The 22,412-nt window shown below is 45.2% G+C and overlaps 1 protein-coding gene and 1 long non-coding RNA gene across 10 annotated transcripts in view; one reads left to right on the top strand and one right to left on the bottom strand.

Annotated features, from left to right (window-relative positions):
* TP63 (tumor protein p63) overlaps positions 1-2,731 on the bottom strand; it is a 420,512-nt gene extending 417,781 nt beyond the window's left edge. For 6 of the 8 annotated variants that reach the window (XM_073589414.1, XM_073589419.1, XM_073589415.1 and 3 more), the window contains exon 1: positions 2,490-2,557. In XM_073589414.1, the coding sequence (XP_073445515.1) occupies positions 2,490-2,542 (53 nt within the window). In that variant the 5' untranslated portion in view covers positions 2,543-2,557. Of the gene's footprint in view, positions 1-2,462; positions 2,578-2,641 lie in introns of those variants that run through there. The other 2 variants (XM_073589416.1, XM_073589417.1) reach the window with 2 other exon arrangements.
* Positions 2,693-22,412, top strand: part of LOC141100740 (uncharacterized) — a 122,830-nt gene continuing 103,110 nt past the window's right edge. For both annotated transcript variants that reach the window (XR_012234756.1, XR_012234757.1), the window contains exons 1-2: positions 2,693-2,835; positions 4,988-5,486. This is a non-coding gene — a long non-coding RNA (uncharacterized lncRNA). The remainder of the gene's footprint in view (positions 2,836-4,987; positions 5,487-22,412) is intronic.

The raw sequence follows: 22,412 nt of genomic DNA, 5'->3' as shown, positions 1-22,412 counted from the left end.
ACAGGGAAAGGGGAAAACAGCGTGGCAACAATTTATTGAACCACCACCAGACAATAAGATGTATAACAGTCCCAGCAAATACCCAAGATGGTGCAAATTACAGAGTCTCACCCTTCGGCTGACTCTCTGGGATTAGAGCAGCTGTGACTTTGGGGCTTCCGGGGCCGACTACCCCCACCAATGGCACCTCGATTTTGGCAGGCACCCACAGAGATGAGGGAACCACAAGCTTAGGAATTCAAGAGTCTATTGAGGTACGAGGTCATCCCAACCTGGCTTATCCGAACGTCTCCATGAATTCAGTGAATGTCTATGGAGCAGATCTGCTCCTCCAGCTGTGGCCATGGTCCCTTAAGCTGGCATCCTGTAGAATGTCAAGTCTATATTTCTCTTGATTGAGCCATGGTGACTTGGCCGTTATGCAGAATCTCATTTCGGAAGGATAGAGATCCTTTTTATACCTACAGATGTTCTCCAGGCCATCATCCACAGGTCAGGTGTGGGAAGGTCAGATGAGGTTAATTCTCATTGACTAAATACTCAAACTATATGCATAGTTTGTCAATCACTGTGTCGCAGGTCAACAAACTGCATAGAATTATATAATGGTAATAAGCATTAGCAAACATTAGATATCTCCTACAAAGATAGCAACACAAACTGTAGAAGCTAATATAATTGGCTGCTGATTACTTTTCAACAAGAGTATGTTCAGACTCAAGAACAACAGTCCGTCTCCTAGCCCACTGAAAGTATACATGGCATAATTAAGATTAAATGCTGTCATGTCACACCCCTCTTTTGCTTTTGGAGGGACTGGCTAATAGTACTCCCCACCCTCAATGGACTTGAAGAAGGCCAAACCCCCTTTCTGACCTTGGATGCAATAGTAAGTCCAAGGTCACATCCCATGCTTGGATGAGGGCTCCGGCGGTGAGCCCACATCAAAGCCAGGAAATGTAAGCTGTTTTGAACAGCTGACATGTGCCTGCAATAGGCGCAGGTGGAATCGCGATCCACCCGCGCCTATTAACTAGTTAAATGCCACTGTCAAACGCTGACAGCGGCATTTAACAAGTGCTTCCGGCCACCGGGCCAGAAGTACGTGCATTGCTGCCCCCCGTTACGTGATCGGGGGTCAGCGATGCATTGGCATAACAACCACAGGTCTCCAGGAGACCACTATGGTTGTTGAAGCATGATTGGTATGAGCGCCACCCTGTGGTCAGCGCTCATAGCAATGCTGTATTTCTGCTACATATAGGTGATCTAATCATCGCCTATCTGTAGCACTGGCGATAGAGTTATGGCAGCTTCTTGCCTCCCATGGAAGCTATTGAAGCATGCCAAAATGAAAAGAAAAAAAAAAAAAAAAAAGTTTATAAAAATATGAAAAAAAATATAGAAGTTTAAATCACCCCCCCCCCCTTTGCCTCATTAAAAAAAAAAAAAAAAAAAAAAAAAAAAAAAAAAAAAGATTAACCTGATCGCTAAACGGCGTAACGGGAAAGAGAATCAAAACGCCAGAATTAAATTTTTTGGGTCGCCGCGACATTGCATTAAAATGCAATAACGGGCGATCAAAAGATCAAATCAACACATAAATGGTATCCTTAAAAACGTCAGCTCGGCGCGCAAAAAATAAGCCCTCACATGGCCAGATTGATGGAAAAATAAAAAAAAGTTATGGCTCTGGAATGAAGGGGAGTGAAAACCGAAAAAAAGCTGGGGTCATTAAGGGGTTAATGAACGTCAGAGACAACATTTATTAACTTAATACATCCAGATGGATAGCACAGGGAAAAAGTATTTCCCAAACTCTTATGCTAGCCTATTTACAGATGTAATGCAGAACACAGAGCCAATGCGGTGATTGCAAGTTCTTCTGTACCCTGACCTTTATACCCAGGATGAAAGATTTTTAAGACTGATATGGAAAGGGTTAAAGAGAGCCATACACAAAAAAAAAAAAAGTGCACCAGTAATCAAAATTCAGCCTCAGAACAATACCATACTTTATCCTCAGGCCCAAACAATTATTCCACACCTCGTTTTATTGTTACTATTCAACTGTTAGCAATGCTATAGCGCTTTTTACATTGTGATGTCACAAATAAGACTGTAGGCTGCCGCCGAATGCATTGTAATAATACATACATTTCACAATATTCCCAAAGTCAGTTACACAATGCCAAAATGTATCAGACCTGTACATTAAATGGAGGATTCCAAAATACAGAAAGTAAACTAAGCACGCTAAGAATACATGCATTTAGTATGCTGAACTGTAGAAGGAAAAATGAAAAATAAAAGAGGGAGGGGGGGGTAAATGGACCACACAATCAAAATTCATATAATGCCACTGCACAAAAACTTAACATGAGTTTCTTAGTTTAACGTTCTGATCAGAATGTATGAAGCCCACTGCCACGTGACAGTGAACCGCTCAGTGGGCCCTTAACTTTTTATAGCTTTAAAAGGTGCTACACCTTGCACCAACCACCACTGCAGCAAGATGGGTGACCTGCCTCACTGCACCCATACTGCAAGGCTGAGCTCTCATGACTCCAGGACACACAGGTACATAACCACAGCCACAATGGCCACCACACAGCACCAAGATAAATGAGTTAAAACTCACCTTACACAAGCTTTCAGACTGTCAACTGAGACAATAGGTGGAACCCCTCCTGCAGTCTCCAGCTAATTAAAAACACCTGTGCCAAATGGGAGAGGTGCTGGTCCAAGAAAAAAGGAAAAAAAAAAAAAAGAAGGGACAGACCATGGTACATGCTGAACTGAAGGAAAAAGTATTGGACCGCACATACAAAAATTGTAAGTTGATCTAACGCCACTAGGAAAAAATTTATAAAACTGACCATTAGGTTCTTTGTTTAACATCCTGATCAGAGTGTATGAAGCCCATTGCCACGTCATGATGACAGACCTCTCAGTGGGTCTAATGCTGTGTGACCATGTTGCGTTTTTTTTTAAGCGTTTCCACAGCATTTGTGCCGGATCAGATGCTGCAGAAACACTTAAAAGAAGCTTCAAATTAATTTGCATGCTCTTTTGGCTTTTTGTGCCAATGCATGCGTACTTAAACGCTCAGGAATCGCTTAGCGGCTAAAAATGCAGCATGCTCATTAACTTCTGCATTGCTGAATGTTTTTAGCCTTCCCCAATGTTCCCAGAAAACGCGCGTCAAAAGACGCGCGTTTTCTGGGAAGGGGATCAGTTTCCTGAGCGTTTAAAAACGCTAACGTGGGCACATAGCCTTAACTTTTTATAGCCTTATCCCCTCCACCATTTTGTTTTTTTGCGGGACGAGTTGTACTTTTGAATGACACCATTGATTTTACCATATAGTGTACTGGAAAAATGGGGGAAAAAAGTGCAGAGAAATTGCAAAAAAAAAAAGTGCAATTCTACGATTAATTTTTTTTTTTACCATGTTCACTAAATGCTAAAACTAACCTGACATTATGATTCGATTCTTCAGGTTATTATGAGTTTGCATATACCAAACCTGTATATGTTTTTTATTTAAGCAGTGAAAATAAAAATCCAAAGTTTGTTAAAGAAAAAGGCACCATTTTCTGAGACCCGTAGCGCTTCCATTGAGGGCTTATTTTTTTTGTGCATTTTTTTTCTTTTGATCGCTTGTAATTGAAATGTTGCGGAGACCAAAAAAAAAGTGTAGTTTTGGCATTTTCATTTTTTTTCCCTTGACATTTACTGATCGGATTAATTTTTATATTTTCATTTATCGGGTGTTTATGAACTCAGCAATACCAAATATGTGTAATTTTAACTGTTTTATTTTGAATTTGGCAAAAGGGGGGTTATTTGAACTTTTATTTATTTTTTTATATTTTTAAATTTTGTAATTTTTTTATTGGCTTTAACAGTCTCCTTAGTTGACTTGAAGCTGCGATCTTCTGATCACTTGTACTACACATAGTACGCTCAAGCTCTCCTATGTGTAGCAGAAATAATCATCTGCTACGAATGCCAGCCAGAGGGCGGCACTCATAGCAGATCATCAATGATAAGAATGGGGGTCTCCTGCAGACCCCCAGTTGTCATGCCAACCCATCGGTACCCCGCAATCATGTGACAGGGGAGCTGATGGGCGTGGTTAGTGACACGCTTCCAGCTCATGCATGTTAAATACTGCTGTCAGAGATTGTTGAAGCATTTAACATGTTAACAGCTGCAGGTGGATTGTGAGTCTACCGACACCTGTTATGGGCATATGATAGCTGATCATATCTGGCGATGAGCCCGCATCGAAGAGGGGAATGCAACCAATGACATACCTATACTTTCAAAGCAGGATGCAGTGAGAGGCAGAGCAAGGGTTAACAAATGTAACAGTTTAAGGCTGGTTTCACATTAGTGTTTTTTTGCGAAGCGCATCATGCACGTCCATGTGCATGCGTCCCTATGTTTAACATGGCGTGCGCATGGTCTTGCGCTTGCACGCGTTCGTATGCGTTTTCGTGCACATGTGTTTTTCAAGGTGTGCACCTAGGCGCGCCAGACGCAACCTGTTGCATTTTGGGGTTCGCCGAAAGGCGTAAAAAAAAAGTATGTGCACGCTTGTGCACGAAATGCGACAAAATAACACATTACAGTCTATGGGAACGCAGGTGTGCGCTTGGACATGCATTCATCTGTTTTCGTGCGCATGTATTTTCGGCGTAAAAAATGTGTAGACACTGGTTTTAACCCCTAGAGAACAAATGCGCATAAAAAACGCAAACACATGCAAAAACACATGATGCGTTTTTTGCATGTGTTTCTATTGCGTACGATGCGCTGCGCAAAAAAACGCTAATGTGAAATTAGCCTAATCTAACAGGGTATTAAACTCCTCGCAGCAAGATAAATGGTTAGAGGGTAGATAACAGACACAACAAATGCAGAATAACAGCAGTCCAGTTATCAAACTTATCATGTATTTTGTGTTCCTCCTCTGCAGATGTTCGCACAGGGGTTGTGGTGAGGAAAACGATGATCCGTCTTCTGGAGGCAGCGGTCGGTCTCTAGTACCTTCTACTGAGCCCCTAGTCCATGATCTTGTGCAGCCAAAGCAAACCGGGCTGCAGCACTCTCGGAGTTAACTGTGGTCTGGTGTAGCGCAGGTGACAGGGAAGGTTGCAAATGAATGTCCGGTACTCAGCCTTCTCTCCTCCACGTGGGTGCAGTACTCACAGTCTCTGGGTGCTCGGCACCTCTATCTCTTATACTCCCGCTGGTGGCCACGGGAGCCGAAAATCGCAGCGTTGGTGCTCAGGAGACGGAGAACACTACTCACCCAGCTGCACGCTGCCTGTTCGTGCCAAAGACGCCGCTGCTGCGCGCATTTTTGTTTATATATTGCTCCTCCTACCCGGGTCATGAGGTTGGTCCTGTTCCTCATTCCTTCCCCAGGCAACATGGGAGGCAGCCTCAACAGTTCCGGGCCCGGATCAGCACAGGTACTCGCAGTCCCGTCTTCCTCCTTACACCTTCATAGGTCATAAAAGGGTTAAATCTGCAGTGCTATGTGCCAACCATCACCACTGCGACAGTGCATCAGCAGGACAGGTGACTTGGGGCCTCGCTGCACCCATGCTGCAAGGCACCACTATACAGGCACAAAATAGCAGCAATGACCGCCATACAGCACCAATATCAAGCGAAAGGAGCAAAAAATACTTGCCGTATATACTCGAATATCAGCCGAGATTTTCAGCCCATTTAAATGGACTGAAAGTCCTCCTCTCGGCTTATATTTGAGTCATATACACCAGGGGGTCGGAGGTGTCAGGTCATACTTACCCGTCCTGGTGCTGTCTTTGTAGCCCCCAGCTTCTCCACGATCTCCCTTCCTTCAGCGATCACATGGTACCGCTCATTAAACTCATGAATATGCGCATATTCATGAGTTTTAATGAGCGGTACCATGTGACCGCTGAAGGTAGGAAGGGAGATTGCCGAGAAGCTGGGGGCTGAAGAGACAGCGCCAGGATGAGTAAGTATAGTGATACTCACCTGTCCTGCATCCATGGGTGCTTGCTGCTGTCTGGCACGTCATCTGTCAGTGACATTCAGACAGCAGATGGCACGGTGACGTGGTTAGTGTGCGCCGCACCCCCTGCAGTCTGAACGTCACTGACAGATGACGTGCCAGACAGCAGCAAGCAGCTATGGACATAGGACAGGTGAGTATCTCAGGTGCCAGCAGTTACACCGGCACCTGGACCCCAGCGACAGAGATGTGAGTATGTCTTTTTTTTATTTTTAAATGCAGCAGAGGCAGCACATGGGGCCATAATCTATAGGGCATCTTATGGGGGCAGCATATGGGGGAATAATCTATGAGGCAGCATATGGGGGAATAATCTATGGGGCATCATATGGGGGAATAATCTATGGAGCATGTTATGGGGGCAGCATATGGGGGAATAATCTATGGAGCATCTTATGGGGGCATAATCTATGGAGGATTTTATAGGGGCAGCATATGGGGGCATAATCTATGGAGCATCTTATGGGGCCATAACCTTTATGGAGCAGCATATGGGGCATATTATTCTATGGAGCATCTTATGGAGCCATTATTAACCTTTGTGCAGCATTATATGGGGTGTATTTTGAATGGAGCATATTATGGGGCTATCATGAACTGTATGGAACATTATGTGGGGCTCCTGATTCAATATGGATATTCAAAAACATTTAACCTACTGATGTCTCAATTAATTTTACTTTTATTGGTATCTATTTTTATTTTTTAAATTCTCCAGTAGCTGCTGCATTTTCCACCCTAGGCTTATACTCGAGTCAATAAGTTTTCCCATTTTTTTGTGGCAAAATTAGGGGGGTCGGCTTATACTCGAGTATATACGGTACCTTACAGAAGCTCTCAGGCCATGTTCTCAAGTTCAAAATGTATCCTCAGTATCTGTAAGCCAAAACCAGGAGTGGCACAGTCAGAGGAAACGTATAATAGAAATATGTGCATCACGCCTGTATTATTCACCCACTCCTGTTTTTGGCTTACAAATACTGATCTGAAATACTGACCAGATACTGAACGTGACCTGAGAGCTTGAGAAAGGAAAGGGTTTTTTTTTTTTTTTGCTCTTTTCACTTGGTATTGGTGTTGCGTGGAGACCTTTATTGTTGTGGTTTTGTGCTTGTGGGGTGGTACCTCAGAATGTGAACTGTGAGCAAAAATAGGTAGAATCTAGTGATTAGCGAGTATGCTTGTTGCTCGGGTTTTCCTGAGCATGCTCGGGTGATCTCCGAGTATTTGGATGTGCTCGGAGATTTAGTTTCTGTCGCCGCAGCTGCATGACTTCCGGCTGCTTGACAGCATGAATATGTGTGGGAATTCCCTAACAAACAGGCAATCCCCACATGTATTCAGGCTGTCAAGTAGCCGTAAATCATACAGCTGCGGCGATAGAAACTAAATCTCCAAGCACATCCAAATACTCGGAGACCACTCGAGCATGTTCGGGGAAACCTGAGCAATGAGCATATTCTCTTATCACTAGTAGAATCCCTTTTGCAGTCTCTTGCTAATTAAAATGCCTTTGCCAAATGAGAAGAGTGCTGGTCAATGTTAAAAAAATAAAAAAAGAGGGCAGATCCAAATTAAGAATCTCATGCCCAGTTTTATTAATTTTTTTCGTAGTGGCATATCAACTCATGATTTTGGGATGTACGGTACATGTCGTTTTTTTTAATTAGCAGGAGACTGCAAGAGAGGCTCCACCTATTATTGCTCTCAATTCACAATCTTAAAGCTTGTGGAAGGTGAATTTTTTTTTATTTTGGTTTTGCTCCTTTCACTTGTCTGCTGGTTGGTTTTGTGCCTGTTGGGTGATGTGACTTGGAGTCATGGAAACTCAGGCTTGCACGGTTGGAACTGTGAGGCACCATGTTACTGGCCTTGCTGGTGGACTGATGCTGTGGCGGCATTGGCGCATGGTGCTGCACCTTTAAGGCTGAAAAAGTTAAAGTTCCACTAAAAGGTTTGTCATGATATTGCCATGGGCTTTATACAGTCTGATCACAGCGTTAAACTAAGAGCCCCATGTTCAGTTTTGTTCATTTTTGCCTAGCGGCATTAAATCCACTTATGACTTTTGGATGTGCATTCCATGCCATGTTGTTTTTCTACCGTTTAGCATAAGTGCATTTAAGCTTCACACTGTTTAAGTTCCTTTTAACCCCTTCACGACATGCCCCATGCATGTACGGTGTTGTGAGTTCATTTTCCCCTTCACTACTGAGGCCCGAGGAACTCCCTCTTCTGGTGAAGAAAGGTAGTGAGCCTGATTGTCAAACACCTGGGGCTGATGATGATGACTGGCTGAGTGGAGTTAATGACTGGATATAAGGCTGCCGACGCCCTTCTGGCCTGCGGGTGATTTCTCTGTGGACTTCTAGGAAACCAGTCTGATTCCTGCTCATCTAAAGCTAAGATTTCTGCTTTGCCTTTTTGCATTAGTGTTTTGTTTTCCTTGCTTTTCTGGATTCTGCCATTCCCTGCTGGGGTGAGCTGAATCTCCTTTTGCCTGTTGCTCTGTCTTCAGAATATTCCTGAGTACTGACATAGCTTTTTTGAAGCCTAGCGTCTTCAGGGCCTTTTTTACTGTCAGTTTGTTGGCTCTTATTTTCATAGGGTTTTTCACGGATTGCAGACAGCAGCCTTCCTGTCCTTTCCTATCTAAGCTAGCGTGGGCCCCATCTTTGCTCAGTCTATCTTTCTGTCTGTGTTTTGTTCTTTCTTCTTGCTTCACCGTCATATGTGGGGGGCTGCCTTTTGCTTTGGGGTCTGCTCTGGGGCAGTTTAGATTTCCCTTTCTGTCTTTAGGCTATGTAGTCCTCTGGCTGTGATCGAGGGGCATAGGGCATCGTAGGAGCCCCCACGGCTACTGCTAGTTGTGTTGATAGGTTCAGGGGTCTGCAATCTGATATAGCTGCCAACTTCTCTGGTTTTCTGGACTTAGCTAGCATTTCTATTTTTGCCTCCTACGGTGACTCAATCATAACAGTACGGCACATGTCGGGTCTCCCCCTTTGATGTGGGCTCCAGCGCTGAGCTCACATCTTTTCCTACACATGTCAGCTGATTTCAACAGCTGACATGTGACCCTGACAGCTGCGTGTGGAATCGTGATCCACCAGTGGCTGTTTACTTCTTAAATGCCACTGTAAAACTCTGACAGTTGCAATTAATATTATCATGATGGAAGCAGGTCACTAATTCCGCACGTCTGCACCTGTGTCACATGACTGTGGTTCGTCTACGTGTTAGCATGACAATCCGGGGCCTGTAGCAGATGCCTGTGGTTGTCATAGCAATTGAGCATTTCTGCTACACAGAACAGGGCTGCAGCTCTGTGTAGCACAAACGATTGGAGCAACTAGCGTGGCGCTCCTGAGGGTTCAGTCGCCACAGAGGTACTGCACCTCCTCTTGAGGTGTGGTGCCCCACCATTCAGGTAAGGTGGAGACACCTGACCATGCTCCAACACCTGCATCCCACACAACATAGTATTGTAGCAAAGCACCCTTTGGTGGCTCCCTGCTTGGAACACGAAGCGTGCTGGAAGGCGGGTGGAGTTTAGCTTGCACTTAAAGAGCGGGAAGAGGATAGGATTTAGGTAGTTATTCACAGGAGTCTGACGAGGTCAGTCTGTGAAAGGAGATCCCCTGAGTGGGATGGATGAAGGAAGTGCTGCAGCCTACCTCAGTGATCGGGGTCCGCTGGCACAAGAAAGGAACATTGATAGAAAGCCTGACTCTCCGTAAGAAAGAAAGGATTGATACGGAACGTGAGGAGAATAAGAGAACAAGGACCAGGGTTAGAGGAGAACCCTTCCCAAGTTCTAAGCGCAAGGCCTGGGTCCAGTCCCCGAGGTTGTATGGATACTAATGGTCCTGCAGCAGACACCGGAGGACTAGAAGTAGTGACCACTTTATTGCCACACAAGACTTGGGGGCACAACAGCAACGATAGTGAGCCGGGACTAGGTAGTAAGGAGTCCCCGAAGAAGGCTATAGCTGTCTGCCGTACAAGTAGAGTTCATAGGAACATCTGACAGGAGGAAGTCCAGTGTAACTCAGTACTGTGAGTACTTCACTCAAAGGCACTAAGAGGGAGACGTTCAGAGAAGGCACATATGTTGGCGGAGTGTTGGAAGGGAGTACTTCATCTTGCCTGGAAGTTGGCTGAGCTCCGGACCCGGAGGACACGGCACGGATGCGGGCACCTGTACCACAACAGACTGTGAGTAAAGCTTTGGAACTACATGCCCTGGTGTCCTCCACTTATTCCTGCGCCAGCCTGCCCGACACCGCTATATCCCTCCTGCGCCCGACACTACACCATCTAAGTGTCACTTCACCTACACTGCCCTTGGGACTACAGCCCTGCCTGTGGAGGGCTATAACATCATTGCTGCACTACACCATCTGTCCCAGAGGATCTGTCTGCAGCGTCGGCTAAACATTTGCCGAACACCACAGGTGGCGTCACAAATCACTTATAATCTTTCACCACCATAAGCACACTGAAACAACCCCTTTTGCAATGGAGCCACAGGGCCACGGACCGGGTCACTGCTGCCGTGACAACTCCCGTTGAGAAGCTCAACCAGCCCGTTACCGAGTACCCCATGGCCCTCGAGAGTGAGGGCGCTCCACTAGTCTTCCAAGCAAGGTCGGTCTGGCCTGGCCGGGGTACCAGGGAAATCCCTGGTGGGCCCTTGGCTGTGGGAAGGAGTGGAGGAAGAGACGAAAAAAAGTCTGCGTTTTTTAGGGGTGCAGGCCCTTTAAAAGTGCAGGCCATTTATGTGCAGGGGCGCGTGCACGCAATGCTCATTACCTTAACTGCTGAGGCGCACTGGCAATCAATACTGGCAAGTGTGCACCTTTCATGCTTTGAAAGAGATCTGTATAAGATCGAAATGCGTCGCTTGTGCCATTGCATGCACACTGTTTATGGCGTTTTTACCGCAGTAAAATATTTTTGGTAAAGCACTAATAAAATTTCAAGAATTTTTTACGGAGCTGGAACAACCTTTTTTTTTTTTTTTTCCTTCTCTATTGGAAACATGGCATCTAGTCAAGATGGAGTTCCGTGCACCTGCAGATCGAGTTGGTGAGCTGGCTGAGGTCTTGTACCTTATTTTCTCTATGTTTTCATAAGTCTTGGCATGCTTTCCACCAATCTTTCACACTGCTTTTGGGTGACCTTATGCCACTCCTGGTACAAAAATTTAAGCAGTGTTTCTTTGTTTGATGGCTTGTGACTATCCATCTTCCTCTTGATTTCATTCCAGAGGTTTTCAATGGCGTTCAGGTCTGGAGATTGGGGTGGCCATGACAGGGACATGATGTGGTGGTCCTTCATCCACACATTGATTGACCTAGCTGTGTGACATGGTGCATTGTCCTGCTGGAAAAACCAGTCCTCAGAGTTGGGAAACAGAAGGAATCAACTGTTTTTACAGGATAACCTTGTTTGCGGCTTGATTCATTAGTCCTTCGCAAAGATTTACCTGCCCAATTCCAGCCTTACTGAAGCATCTCTAGATGATCACCGATCCTCCACCAAATTTCACAGTGGGTGCAAGACACGGTGGCTTGTACACCTCTCCAGGTCTCCGTCTAACCATTAGAGGACCAGGTGTTTGTCAAAGTTGAAAATTAGAGTAATCAGAGAAGATTACTTTACTCCTGTCCACTAAGGTCCAATCCTTATGGTCTTTGGCAAACTTAAGCCTGGCTCTCCTTTGCTTCTCATTGATGAAAGGCTTTTTCCAGGACATCCCTCCTGACAGCACCACCAGGAGGTTGTCCTTCTTATCCTTGATAGGGACAGGAACACAGAAGAGTTTAAATAGCCCCTCCCCACCAACACCCTTCAGTGTTTTTCCTGTCCCTATCAGAGACAGATGCAGAAGAGCGCAGCGGTGCGTGTACCCGTTAGGCCGGCGAGAGGCGCTGGGAACAGGGGAGCAGGAGTTCCCAGGACAAGCGATGCCCTCTCCAGAGGGTTTCCAGTCAGAGGAGGCAGGATCCCCTCCACAGCAGCGCTGATACCGCCGGAGGTCCCTCAGAGCTGGGATCAAGCTGGCTGCTCCCCCATCGGATGCATCCCCTCAGAGGGCTCTGCGCCACGGCAGCTGCTGCTCCAGGCTGCAGGATGCCGGCGCCTCGTGTCCTGGACTACCGGCGCGCCACGTCATCGCGGGCGTGCCGGTGATGACTTCCGGGGGCAGGGCCAAGAAAAACATGGCGGCGCCCAGCGCGATGCGGCCCGGGCAGACGATGGATCCCACCGGGGCCGGCGTCGCATGGATTCCGACGCCCTGTGCAAGGAAGGGCGTTGGGGAAGGCGGACATACAGACCCGCACAGATCGGCGCACCAGGTGCGCAGCAGGCAGCCTCATCATTACCAGCAGCTGGGCTCGGAAGGAGGACAAATCAGATGTCTTGTAGCCGGGTAAGGTGACTACTTAAGACACACTGACGGACAGCACGCTGACTCAGTAAGAGATGGAAGGTGATAGCCGTCCAGATGTCCAGTCCCTAGAGCCAGATCTGGACCATGTGAGTAAAGGGGGTTAGTAGGGTCCCTTACAGGTCTCCATAGACAGACACACAGGACCCTCTTCCCGATATATATTTTGCAGGCCAAGGAGGCTCCTTAGCAATCCACCTCGACCATCAGAAAAAAACCTAGTAAATGCCCCCTATGCTTGGTCAGGCTCCCATCAGGACATACAAAGAAATTATGTGAGGACTGCATATCAAGACTCCTAAGACAAGATCAGTCCTCTCTCCTGGACAATATGAGATCTGTGATACGAGAGGAGGTGCAGTCCACAGTCTCGACACTGGTACTGACACAATCCCCGCATCCTAAGAGGCCCAGATGGGAGCTGGAATAAAGTTCTGAGGTGGGAGAGGTGTCAGACTACTCCGATCCTGACTCCGGTGAATGTTCCTCGGCAGCTCGTCCGGAAGAAAGGAAGAGATGCCTCTTTTCCGTGGAAGATACGGACACGCTCCAACAGGCAGTCAGAGATACAATGAAGGTAGAAGATTCTACAGAACCTCGAACAACTCAAGACGAGATGTTCAGAGGGATGAGAGCCCCCAGAAATACGGTATTCCCCATTAATAGACATATAACAGCGATGATACTGGAAGAATAGGAAGAATCAGGGAAGAAACTGATAGTCCCAAAAGACTTCAGGTCCGTCTTCCTTTTGATCCAGAAGAGACAAAAGTATGGGAGACAGTTCAGAAGTCGATATACCTGTAGCCAGAGTGTCAAAGAAAACGGCTATCCTCTTCGAGCTTCGAGGATTCGTCGGGCCTGAAAGATCCGATGGATAGAAGATCAGAGGACCTCCTCAAGAAAGCCTGGGAAGCATCAGCAGCCGTTATGAAAACTAACATAGCAGCCACCTCGGTAGCCAGATCAATGAGTTTATGGGTGAGCGAGCTAGAAGATCAGATTAGAGCCAAAACCCCCAGAGAGGCGATCCTAAAATCACTACTTTTACTGAGAATGGATACCGACTTCATGGCGGCCGCCTCGGCGGAATCAGTCCGTTTTGCCGCAAGAAATAATGCCCTGTCTAATGCAGCAAGGCAAGCGCTGTGGCTGAGATCTTGGACAGGAGACACTCAGTCGAAAAACAAACTGTGCTCTATACCCTTCTCTGGACTCCACGTTTTCGGGCCCGTATTGGACGAGCTACTTGAGAAAGCTTCAGACAAAAAGAAGGGCTTTCCGGAGGAAAAACCTAAATGAACGCCTTTTTTTTCGGAGGACCCGCTCCCATCCCAGACAGGACTATAGGGGAAAGGGAAAGTCCGGTAGGTGGAGCTACCCAAAAGGAGGAAGAGGGAGAAGTTCTCCTCAGGAGCAGAAGGCAAGACCTTCCAGAGAATGACGCCAGGAAGATAGGAGGAAGACTCCATTACTTCAAAAACATCAGGAAGGATATTACCCAGAACCCGTGGGTTCAAAATACGGTCGCAGAAGGTTACAAAATCGAGTTCACCGAGTGACCGCCCAGGAGATACTGCGTAACCCAGACCCAGTCTCCGGGGACCCATCAAAGACTGTTAAAAGATGTACAGGACCTGATAGAGATAGGGGCCATAACCCGAGTTCCCCATGCTCAGAGATATCAGGGTCACTGCTCAACATTATTCTCCATAAAAAAACCAGGAGGAGAATACCGGACCATAATAAATCTAAAGCCACTAAATCGGTGGGTGACCTACAAAAGATTCAAGATGGAATCAATGGTCATACCGTTAATAAAAAAGGACACAGTAATGTGCACCCTAGATTTAAAAAGTGCCTATTATCATGTGCCCATCCACAGAGCTTACCAGAAATTCCTCAGGTTCGCGATAAAAGATCACGGGAGAATACAACATTACCAGTTCTGTTGCTTGCCATTCGGACTTGCCTCGGCGCCCCGGATCTTTACAAAACTCATAGCAGAGATCATGGCCCATCTAAGGGAAAGAAATACCCTCATCATACCGTACTTGGATGACGTGCTGCTAGTGGCAGACTCTCCACAACAGATGGAGCAGGACCTTACATCCACCATATCGGTCCTACAGAACCTAGGATGGGTAATAAATTGGAAGAAGTCAAGCCTAACACCGGAAAAAGAGAAAATGTTTCTTGGAGTCTTACTAAACTCTGGAAAAGAATGTTCCTTCCTTCCCCTGCACAAACAGCAGGCGATCACACAGGAGGTCCAGAGACACAAATACATCTCCATAAGGAAAGCCATGAGTCCTGGGTCTCATGACTTCATGCATCTCCAGTGTACAATGGAGCCAGTTCCACTCAAGAATCCTACAAAGAGAAGTCTTGGCGTCCTGGGATGGCAGAGAAACGTCACTAGACAAAAACATGAGACTCTCCGAGGAAGGAAAGCAGTCCCTTTCCTGGTGGACAAGCACACAAAACCTTGGAAAAGGGAGACCCTGGAGACTATTGCCATGTACAAACATCACTACCGACGCCAGTCTCAGAGGCTGGGGAGCTCACATGGATAGTCGATACCTCCAGGGGACATGGGGCCCAGCAGTACACAACCGTTCCTTGAATTAGAGATCTCAGAGCAGTCTGGGAGGCGCTAAAAACATGCCAAGAAGAACTGAAGGGTCACAATGTCAGGATCTTCTCGGACAACTCAATGACAGTTGCCTTCCTTCAACATCAGGGAGGCCCCAGATACCGTCACCTTCAGGACCTAGCACACAAAATCTTTTGCTGGGCAGAATGGACAATTACCTCTGTTACGGCAGTCCACCTGAAAGGATCCAGAAATCAGGTAGCGGACTTCCTGAGCAGAGAGAACATCCAATCTTCACAGTGGTCACTAAGCAACGAGGTCTTCACACAGCTATCCCAACGCTGGGGGACACCAGAGATCAACTTATTCACCACAAGGAAGAATTCAAAAACAAAGAAATTCTTTTCTCTCAACCTGGCAGACAATCCAACAGGAGTAGACGCGTTGGCTCAGGAATAGAACATGGACCTCGCTTACGCCTTCCCGCCACTCCCTCTTATACCAAGGGTCTTAAGAAAGATCCAGGAAAGCAGAGCATTAGTAATATTGATTGTTCCTTACTGGCTCAAAAGGAGCTGGTTCTCCTTACTAAAATGGATGGCACGGGAAGATCCGATACTATTACCAGCGAAACGGGACCTGTTAACTCAGGGACCCCTAGTTCATCAGAGACCAGAAATGCTACAACTATCGGCCTGGATCCTGAGGCGAAGATCCTAAAATCAAAAGGAATTTCTGACTCAGTAGTATCTACTATGCAGAATAGTAGAAAGCCGGTAACCTCAGCCATATACCAAAAAGTCTGGAAAACATTCTGTTCTCAATGTAAGGGGCCAGTATCAGTCACCCGGGGTCCAAATATCCCGCAGATTCTCAACTTTCTCCAGGCGGACTTTCACAAAGGACTAAGACCTAGTACCCTGAAAGTACAGGTGTCAGCCTTAGGCTCATACATCGACTTCCCCCTAGCCAATCATCCCTGGGTAATAAGATTCATAAAAGCCACTCAGCGGAGGAGACCCACAATCCGTAGCTCGATACCACCTTGGGATCTCAGCTTGGTCCTAAACGAGCTGTACAAAGACCCATATGAACCACTAGAGCAGGCCCTATTAACATCAGTGACATTCAAAACCCTATTTCTTGTAGCAATAACTACTGCTAGACGCATAAGGGAGATTCAGGCCCTGTCTATAGAGCATCCATATTTGAAGATCCAGGAAGACTGCATAGTCTTAAAATTAAATCCAGCCTTTCTTCCCAAGGTGGTTACAGATTTCCACCGGAGTCAAGAAATAGTACTACCGGCTTTCTGCCAGAATTACAACAACGAGAAAGAACACTCTCTCCACCTTTTGAACGTTAAAAGAGCTGTCCTCCAATACTTAGATTTTGCAAAAACTGGAGAGCAGACTCTAACCTCTTCATCCAGATGGCAGGCAAAAACAAAGGGAAGAAGGCATCAAAAGGTACCCTAGCTAGATGGTTAAAATCCACTATCAGTGCAGCATATGTGTCGGCGGGAGAAACTCCGCCAGAAAACCTTAGAGCCCATTCTCTAAGAGCGGTTTCTGCCTCATGGGCAGAGAGCGCGGGAGCATCTATGGACCAGATATGCAAGGCCGCGACCTCGTCTAAATTTAATACCTTTTGCAAACCTTATAAGTTAAATGTTATGGCAAATCCTCAGACAGCCTTTGGGAGGAAAGTCCTCCAGGCTGTAATCCCGCCCTAGTTGGAGTAATTTGGTAATTCTCCTGGTGGTGCTGTCAGGAGGGACGTCCTGGAAAGTAGAAATTAGTCCTACCGGTAATTGTATTTGCAGGAGTCCATCATGACAGCACCCCTTATATACCCTCCCTGGAAATTCCTATCTGATATGTGATGTAACATGTGTGGTAGGGAGTTCAATAAAATTGCATTGCATCCATCCTGATGTGGTACTTAGAAAATCACTGAAGGGTGTTAGTGGGGAGGGGCTATTTAACTTCTTCTGTGTTCCTGTCCCTATCAAGGATAAGAAGGACAACCTCCTGGTGGTGCTGTCATCATGGACTCCTGGAAATACCATTACTGGTAAAACTAATTCCTACTTTTCTACCTTTACATGACTTAAGCCCTGCCTCTAGGAGCCTGTTACGATCTGTTCTTGCCATGCACTTCACCCCAGCTTCCATTTGCAATTCCTTTTGTAGATCACTTGATGTCATCCTGTGGTTGCTGAGTGACATTCAAATAAGATGACGGTCATCCCGCTCAGTGGAGAGTCGGTTTCGCCCTCTGCCTGTCTGTAGGTTTGTTGTCCCCAATATCTGCTCCTTGACCTTGTTGTAATGGAATATCATCTTAGAAATCTTAAGGATGGAGGCAACATGATGCTCACTGTGTCCCTCTGCTTGTAAAGCCAGAATTGAGCCCTTCTTTTCCTCACTCAAGACTTTTCTATTCAACTACTTTGGCATGGTAAAAGTTATTTTTTCATTCCTATTACTTTTGGGATATTACTAGCACTTGTTTTGCCATCCAACTTGTCCTATTGCAAGAGGATTGTGAACACCACAGCAGAGTTTTTTTTATACTTCCCTTCGTTAAATAAGATTTGGTTCAGGTGATCACCTAATCAGAAGCACATTAAGTAGAATGAGGTGTCCTCTGGTTGGAATTCAACTGACACCGGAATGGAATGGTTGTCAGACATGTAGAGAAGCTGATTTTTATAAAACTGTGCAGTGATCACTCAATTTTTGCTAGAGCTGTATACAGAGCTCCCGTGTATAATATCGCTGGCTTGGTGATCACTGTATTATCTATACACTGACACTATATACAGAGCTCCTCTGAATAATGTCACTGGTGGTAATAAGTGTTGGTAGTATTGTGGTTTGTATTCATAATCAGTATTGTAGTATTCGGTCACTATGTGGTGGTATCATGCTGGCGCCTGCTGTCACGCCGGCGTCGGCTGTCATGTCGGCGCGTGCTCCAACTAACACTGCCTCATGCTTCCCCCGACTCCCCCGCTCACCGTTCCCGGCACCGCACTGCGCTTCCAGCCTCCCGTCCTGCAGCCTGGGGAATCCAGCGTGGGCTCTCTTCTTCCTGCTACCACTCCTGACATGCGCCTTAGGCCGCGGGCGCGGGCTCCCATCCCCTCTTAACCCCTTCTGCACCTTCCCTGAGGAGTGATCTCCAATCAGGCACCATCATGGGGTATGCCAGGTGGCTCCTCCTTCATGGAGGCACCTGATTATCGTGTGCTACCCGTACGGTATTCTGGCCCGTCCTGTCGCTCCTGACTCCAGTCAATCCTGACTCTTGTCGCTCCAGTCTCTAGTCGACCCTGTCTCTAGCTGCTCTTGACTCCTGTCGCTCTTGACTCCTGTCGCTCTTGACTCCTGTCGCTCTTGACTCCTGTCGCTCTTGACTCCTGTCGCTTCTGACCCCCGCCTTGTTAGTCTCACCTTCACTTGAGCCATCCCTCTTGGTATCAACTGTAGCGGTATTCAACTACTTCAGGCCTGCTCCTAACGGTCCCTGTATAGGGGTCGGCACCACCTGGCCAGCTCGCTCCTGGGAGCTCGGTACCGCGACGCAGAGGGTCCACTCTTGCTACACCTCACAGGTGGTAATTTGTGGTCTGGTCATGGTGTGGCAGTACTTCTCCTTGTATGTTGTATTATTTGGTCCCTATATGCTGGTAATATGTCATATTATTCGGTCACTATGTGGTGGTAATATGTGGTCTGGTCATCGAGTGGCGGTATTTGTACCTTATATGTAGTATTATTCAGTCACTGTGGTCTGGTCATGGTGTGGTTGTATTTCTTTCTGTATGTGAAATGAAAAAAGTGGTTTGGTACCATGTTAGCCAGTAGAAAAAAATATATAAAGTGCTCTCAGTGAGAGAGCTTTTTTTCGCTCACTGAGCGCACTTTATATATTTTTTTCTGTATGTGGTGATATTGGTCTTGGTATAGTTGATTTTGTTGTGTATGGCGGTCATTTATTCTCTCTGATATTAATTAGGAGAAGATTCTGTATTTCCATTAGAGTATAAATACTTTGTACACTGTAGCAGAGATGCACTTACAGGGGTTTCCTGTGAAAAAAGTAATTGCCTATCCACAGGATAAGTGATAACGTATTGAATGGTGGGGGTCTGACTGCTTGGACACATTTAGCAAAATGTGGAACTTTTTATCCCCATTAGACTGGAGCGGCATATTCGACTTGACCACTTATCTATTCATTCCCTCAGTGGCTGCACTTGTATTTTTTTTTCTAGAAGCCCCAAAGAGAATGAATGGAGCTGCGGTCAGATATCCCACCTCCCGCTCCATTTTAAATTGGGGAAAAGTGTCCTATCATCGAGAAAACTTCCTCATTCTTCCGATTGGTGTAGTTTCTAATGGTCGGACCTAAGGGATCACCTATCCTGTGGAGCCCATGGATTGGTGATAACTTGTTTTAACCAAAGAACCCCATAAATGTAAACTACCGTAATTATACATCCCAGTTATGGTGGCGCACAGTAGATGTGCAGGAGCCGCCTGTGTTTTACAGCCGATGCTCCACTATAATGGGGATAAAGACTGACAGATATTTGCATATAGCTGTAGGGTGAGCCTCTAGAGTCCATTTCCCTGGTGGGCCCCAGATACCCCAGTCCAACCCTGCTCCCAAGTGTACCAAAAAAAAAGTTTAAATCATCCCCTATGTTCGTCCCATCCAAAATAAAACCGTTAAATAAAGAATACAAAATACACATTTGGTATCGTGGAGTTCAGAATTGCCCGATCTATCAATATATAAAGAATTAATCTGATAGAGAAAGTCAAAACACCAGAAATATGTTCTTTTGGTCGCCGCAACATTGCACTAAAATGCAATAATGGGCGATCAAAACATTTTATATCTACACGGAAATGGTATCCATAAAAATGTCAGATCACCTAGCCCCAGATCATGACAAATTGAGATGTTACAGGTCTCGGAAAATTATGCAAATTTTGTATTTTTTTTTCACCACTGAAATAAAAAGGCACCTATACATGTTTGGTATCTACCAACTTGTAATGAACTGGAGAATCCTAATGGCAGGTCATTTTCTAGCATTTAGTGAACATGTTAAAAATATATACACACACACATTTTAAGCACAAATGTGGAATTACAGGGGGGTTTTTTTTTGCACTTTTTAAGCACACTTTGGGAATTTTTTTCACGCTATCCAGTGCATCACTTGATAAAATTAGAGTCATTTAAAAAGTACAACTTATCCTGCAAAGAACAAGCCCTAATACCGCTACTTGAGCGGAAAAACAAAAATGTTATGGCTCTTGGAAGAAGGGGGGAAACGGAAAGTCGCTCGAGGGAGAAGGGGTAAAGAAATCTGTAAAGTGCTAAATGCTATTGTAAAGGCTCAGACAATGTTTTTGAGAGCTAAAACTCATACCTATTATCTATATGGATGTTTATAAATCTGCTTTTTTTTTTTTTTGGAAGGGTGGAGGGCGTTTAAGCAGGAAGTAAAACTTTTCCGTTATTGTTTAGATGATCAAAGTTAATATAACCATGTGTTTGTATTAGTTGGTGTAACCATGATTAGATCCTTTTTGTAACTGATGCCTTTGTGTTTGGCTGCATGATTGTCCTGATTCTCCAGTAACAAGAAACAATTATCACAACAGCTGACTGCAGACTATACAGCTACAGCCACTGTTATTCAACCATGTTGAGTATTTGGTCAATATTTTACATCAGTATGTGTAAGCCAAAACCAGGAGTGGGTGATAAATACAGAAGTGGTGACGTGTTTTTATTATACTTTTCCTCTGATTGTTCCTCTCCTAATTTTGGCTTACAAATACTGATGTAAAATACTGTCCAAATACTCAACGTGTGAACATGGCCTTGGACTCGTGTCCTAATCTTTAAAGATCCAGCCAAAGTGAGGTTAAGGATCAGCACAATGTACAGTATAGTGATGCATGCCAAATGTGCCCACACCATCACCCGTAAGAAAAAAAAATAGCTGTTATTGCTAGCCAAGAATAACTGGCCTCCTTAGATACCGAAATCCCGATCTGTGTGTTACTCCCCTCTTCTTGCCGAAACATCAACACAATTGTTCTGCCCTCTGAATATAGGGCAAATATGTTTGTATTATGTGCTGATTTAGTTCTAGCACTATCTAGTGGTGGCAGAATTTATAGCTGGGTCTTTAATAGCATTTACAGCCTGTGTCTTTAACAGAGTTGCATTGTGGGATTGAAGCAATGTATCTGGGATGAGGATGATGCCATTTTCTTCTGTGTATTTCATGGGATGCATGTGTTTATTTGTCCTCCTGTAACTTCCCTACTTGAGTTTGTTATCCTGATAAAGCATATCTGGTAAGATTAACATCTTTTCTTGCAATGTAGTGTTGTACAGAGATGTTATTAACTGTATAGCAGCCAGTGCACAGTTGATGTAATTAGACACCTATGTATTCCATGTAAAGTTTGCATCACACTGTATACTTCCTGTAATTGTGTTAGCTATGTGATCATCTCCCCAGTACTTACCCATGTCGTTTGTATTCTTTATAGTTTTACCACATGTTCTATACTCTTCACCAATAAATAAGTTAGACTACAGAGAACAGTCTGCTTATTTTGGAAGATAGAAGGTGGTTTATGCTGTATGCTAGATTGCACACCGTGTCAATGTGTATGAAGGCAGAATAATAATTCTTATGTTTGTGGCATGAGGGAGGTGAAAGCGAGTGGTAAAGAGAACAAGAGTTTGACCTACAGGGATCTCGGTTACTGCAGCATGTAAATAGCCAAATCAGAGGCAGAGCTTCCTTTGTGCTTCTTTCCTTGACCTTCGCCAGTAAACATTACAGAATAAACTAAAGTACTAAAAACAATGGCAGAATGCTTTTTTTGGAAATACCTTACTAACTTTAAAATTATAGTACCTTGAAACTGTGCTTTTAAATCTCCTTTGAGGGCTTATTCACACTGCCATATTTTCGGTCTGCCCGTAAGAAAACGGATAACACTTGGACCAATGGTATTAAATGGGGCAGTGCAGATATGTGATTTTTTTTTTTTTCTTCAAATCAGCAGCTAGTAATGTTTTACAGGACTATTAACAGTTTGTTATGCTACAGAATTGCAATGAATCCATAAAAATCAGATGTTATACAGTGGCATTGTATGTCATTCTTATTATTTTTTTTTTAATATTTTTCCACTTGCGGATTCAGTCTGTGAAGGAAAAAAAAAATA

This window comes from Dendrobates tinctorius, unplaced genomic scaffold (genome assembly GCF_039654945.1).
Source record: "Dendrobates tinctorius isolate UK_male_01 unplaced genomic scaffold, ASM3965494v1 ptg000107l, whole genome shotgun sequence".
In the NCBI taxonomy this organism is placed as follows: Eukaryota; Metazoa; Chordata; class Amphibia; order Anura; family Dendrobatidae; genus Dendrobates; species Dendrobates tinctorius.
Note: the sequence above shows the minus strand (reverse complement) of the source record. Positions and strands in the feature narration are given on the sequence as shown.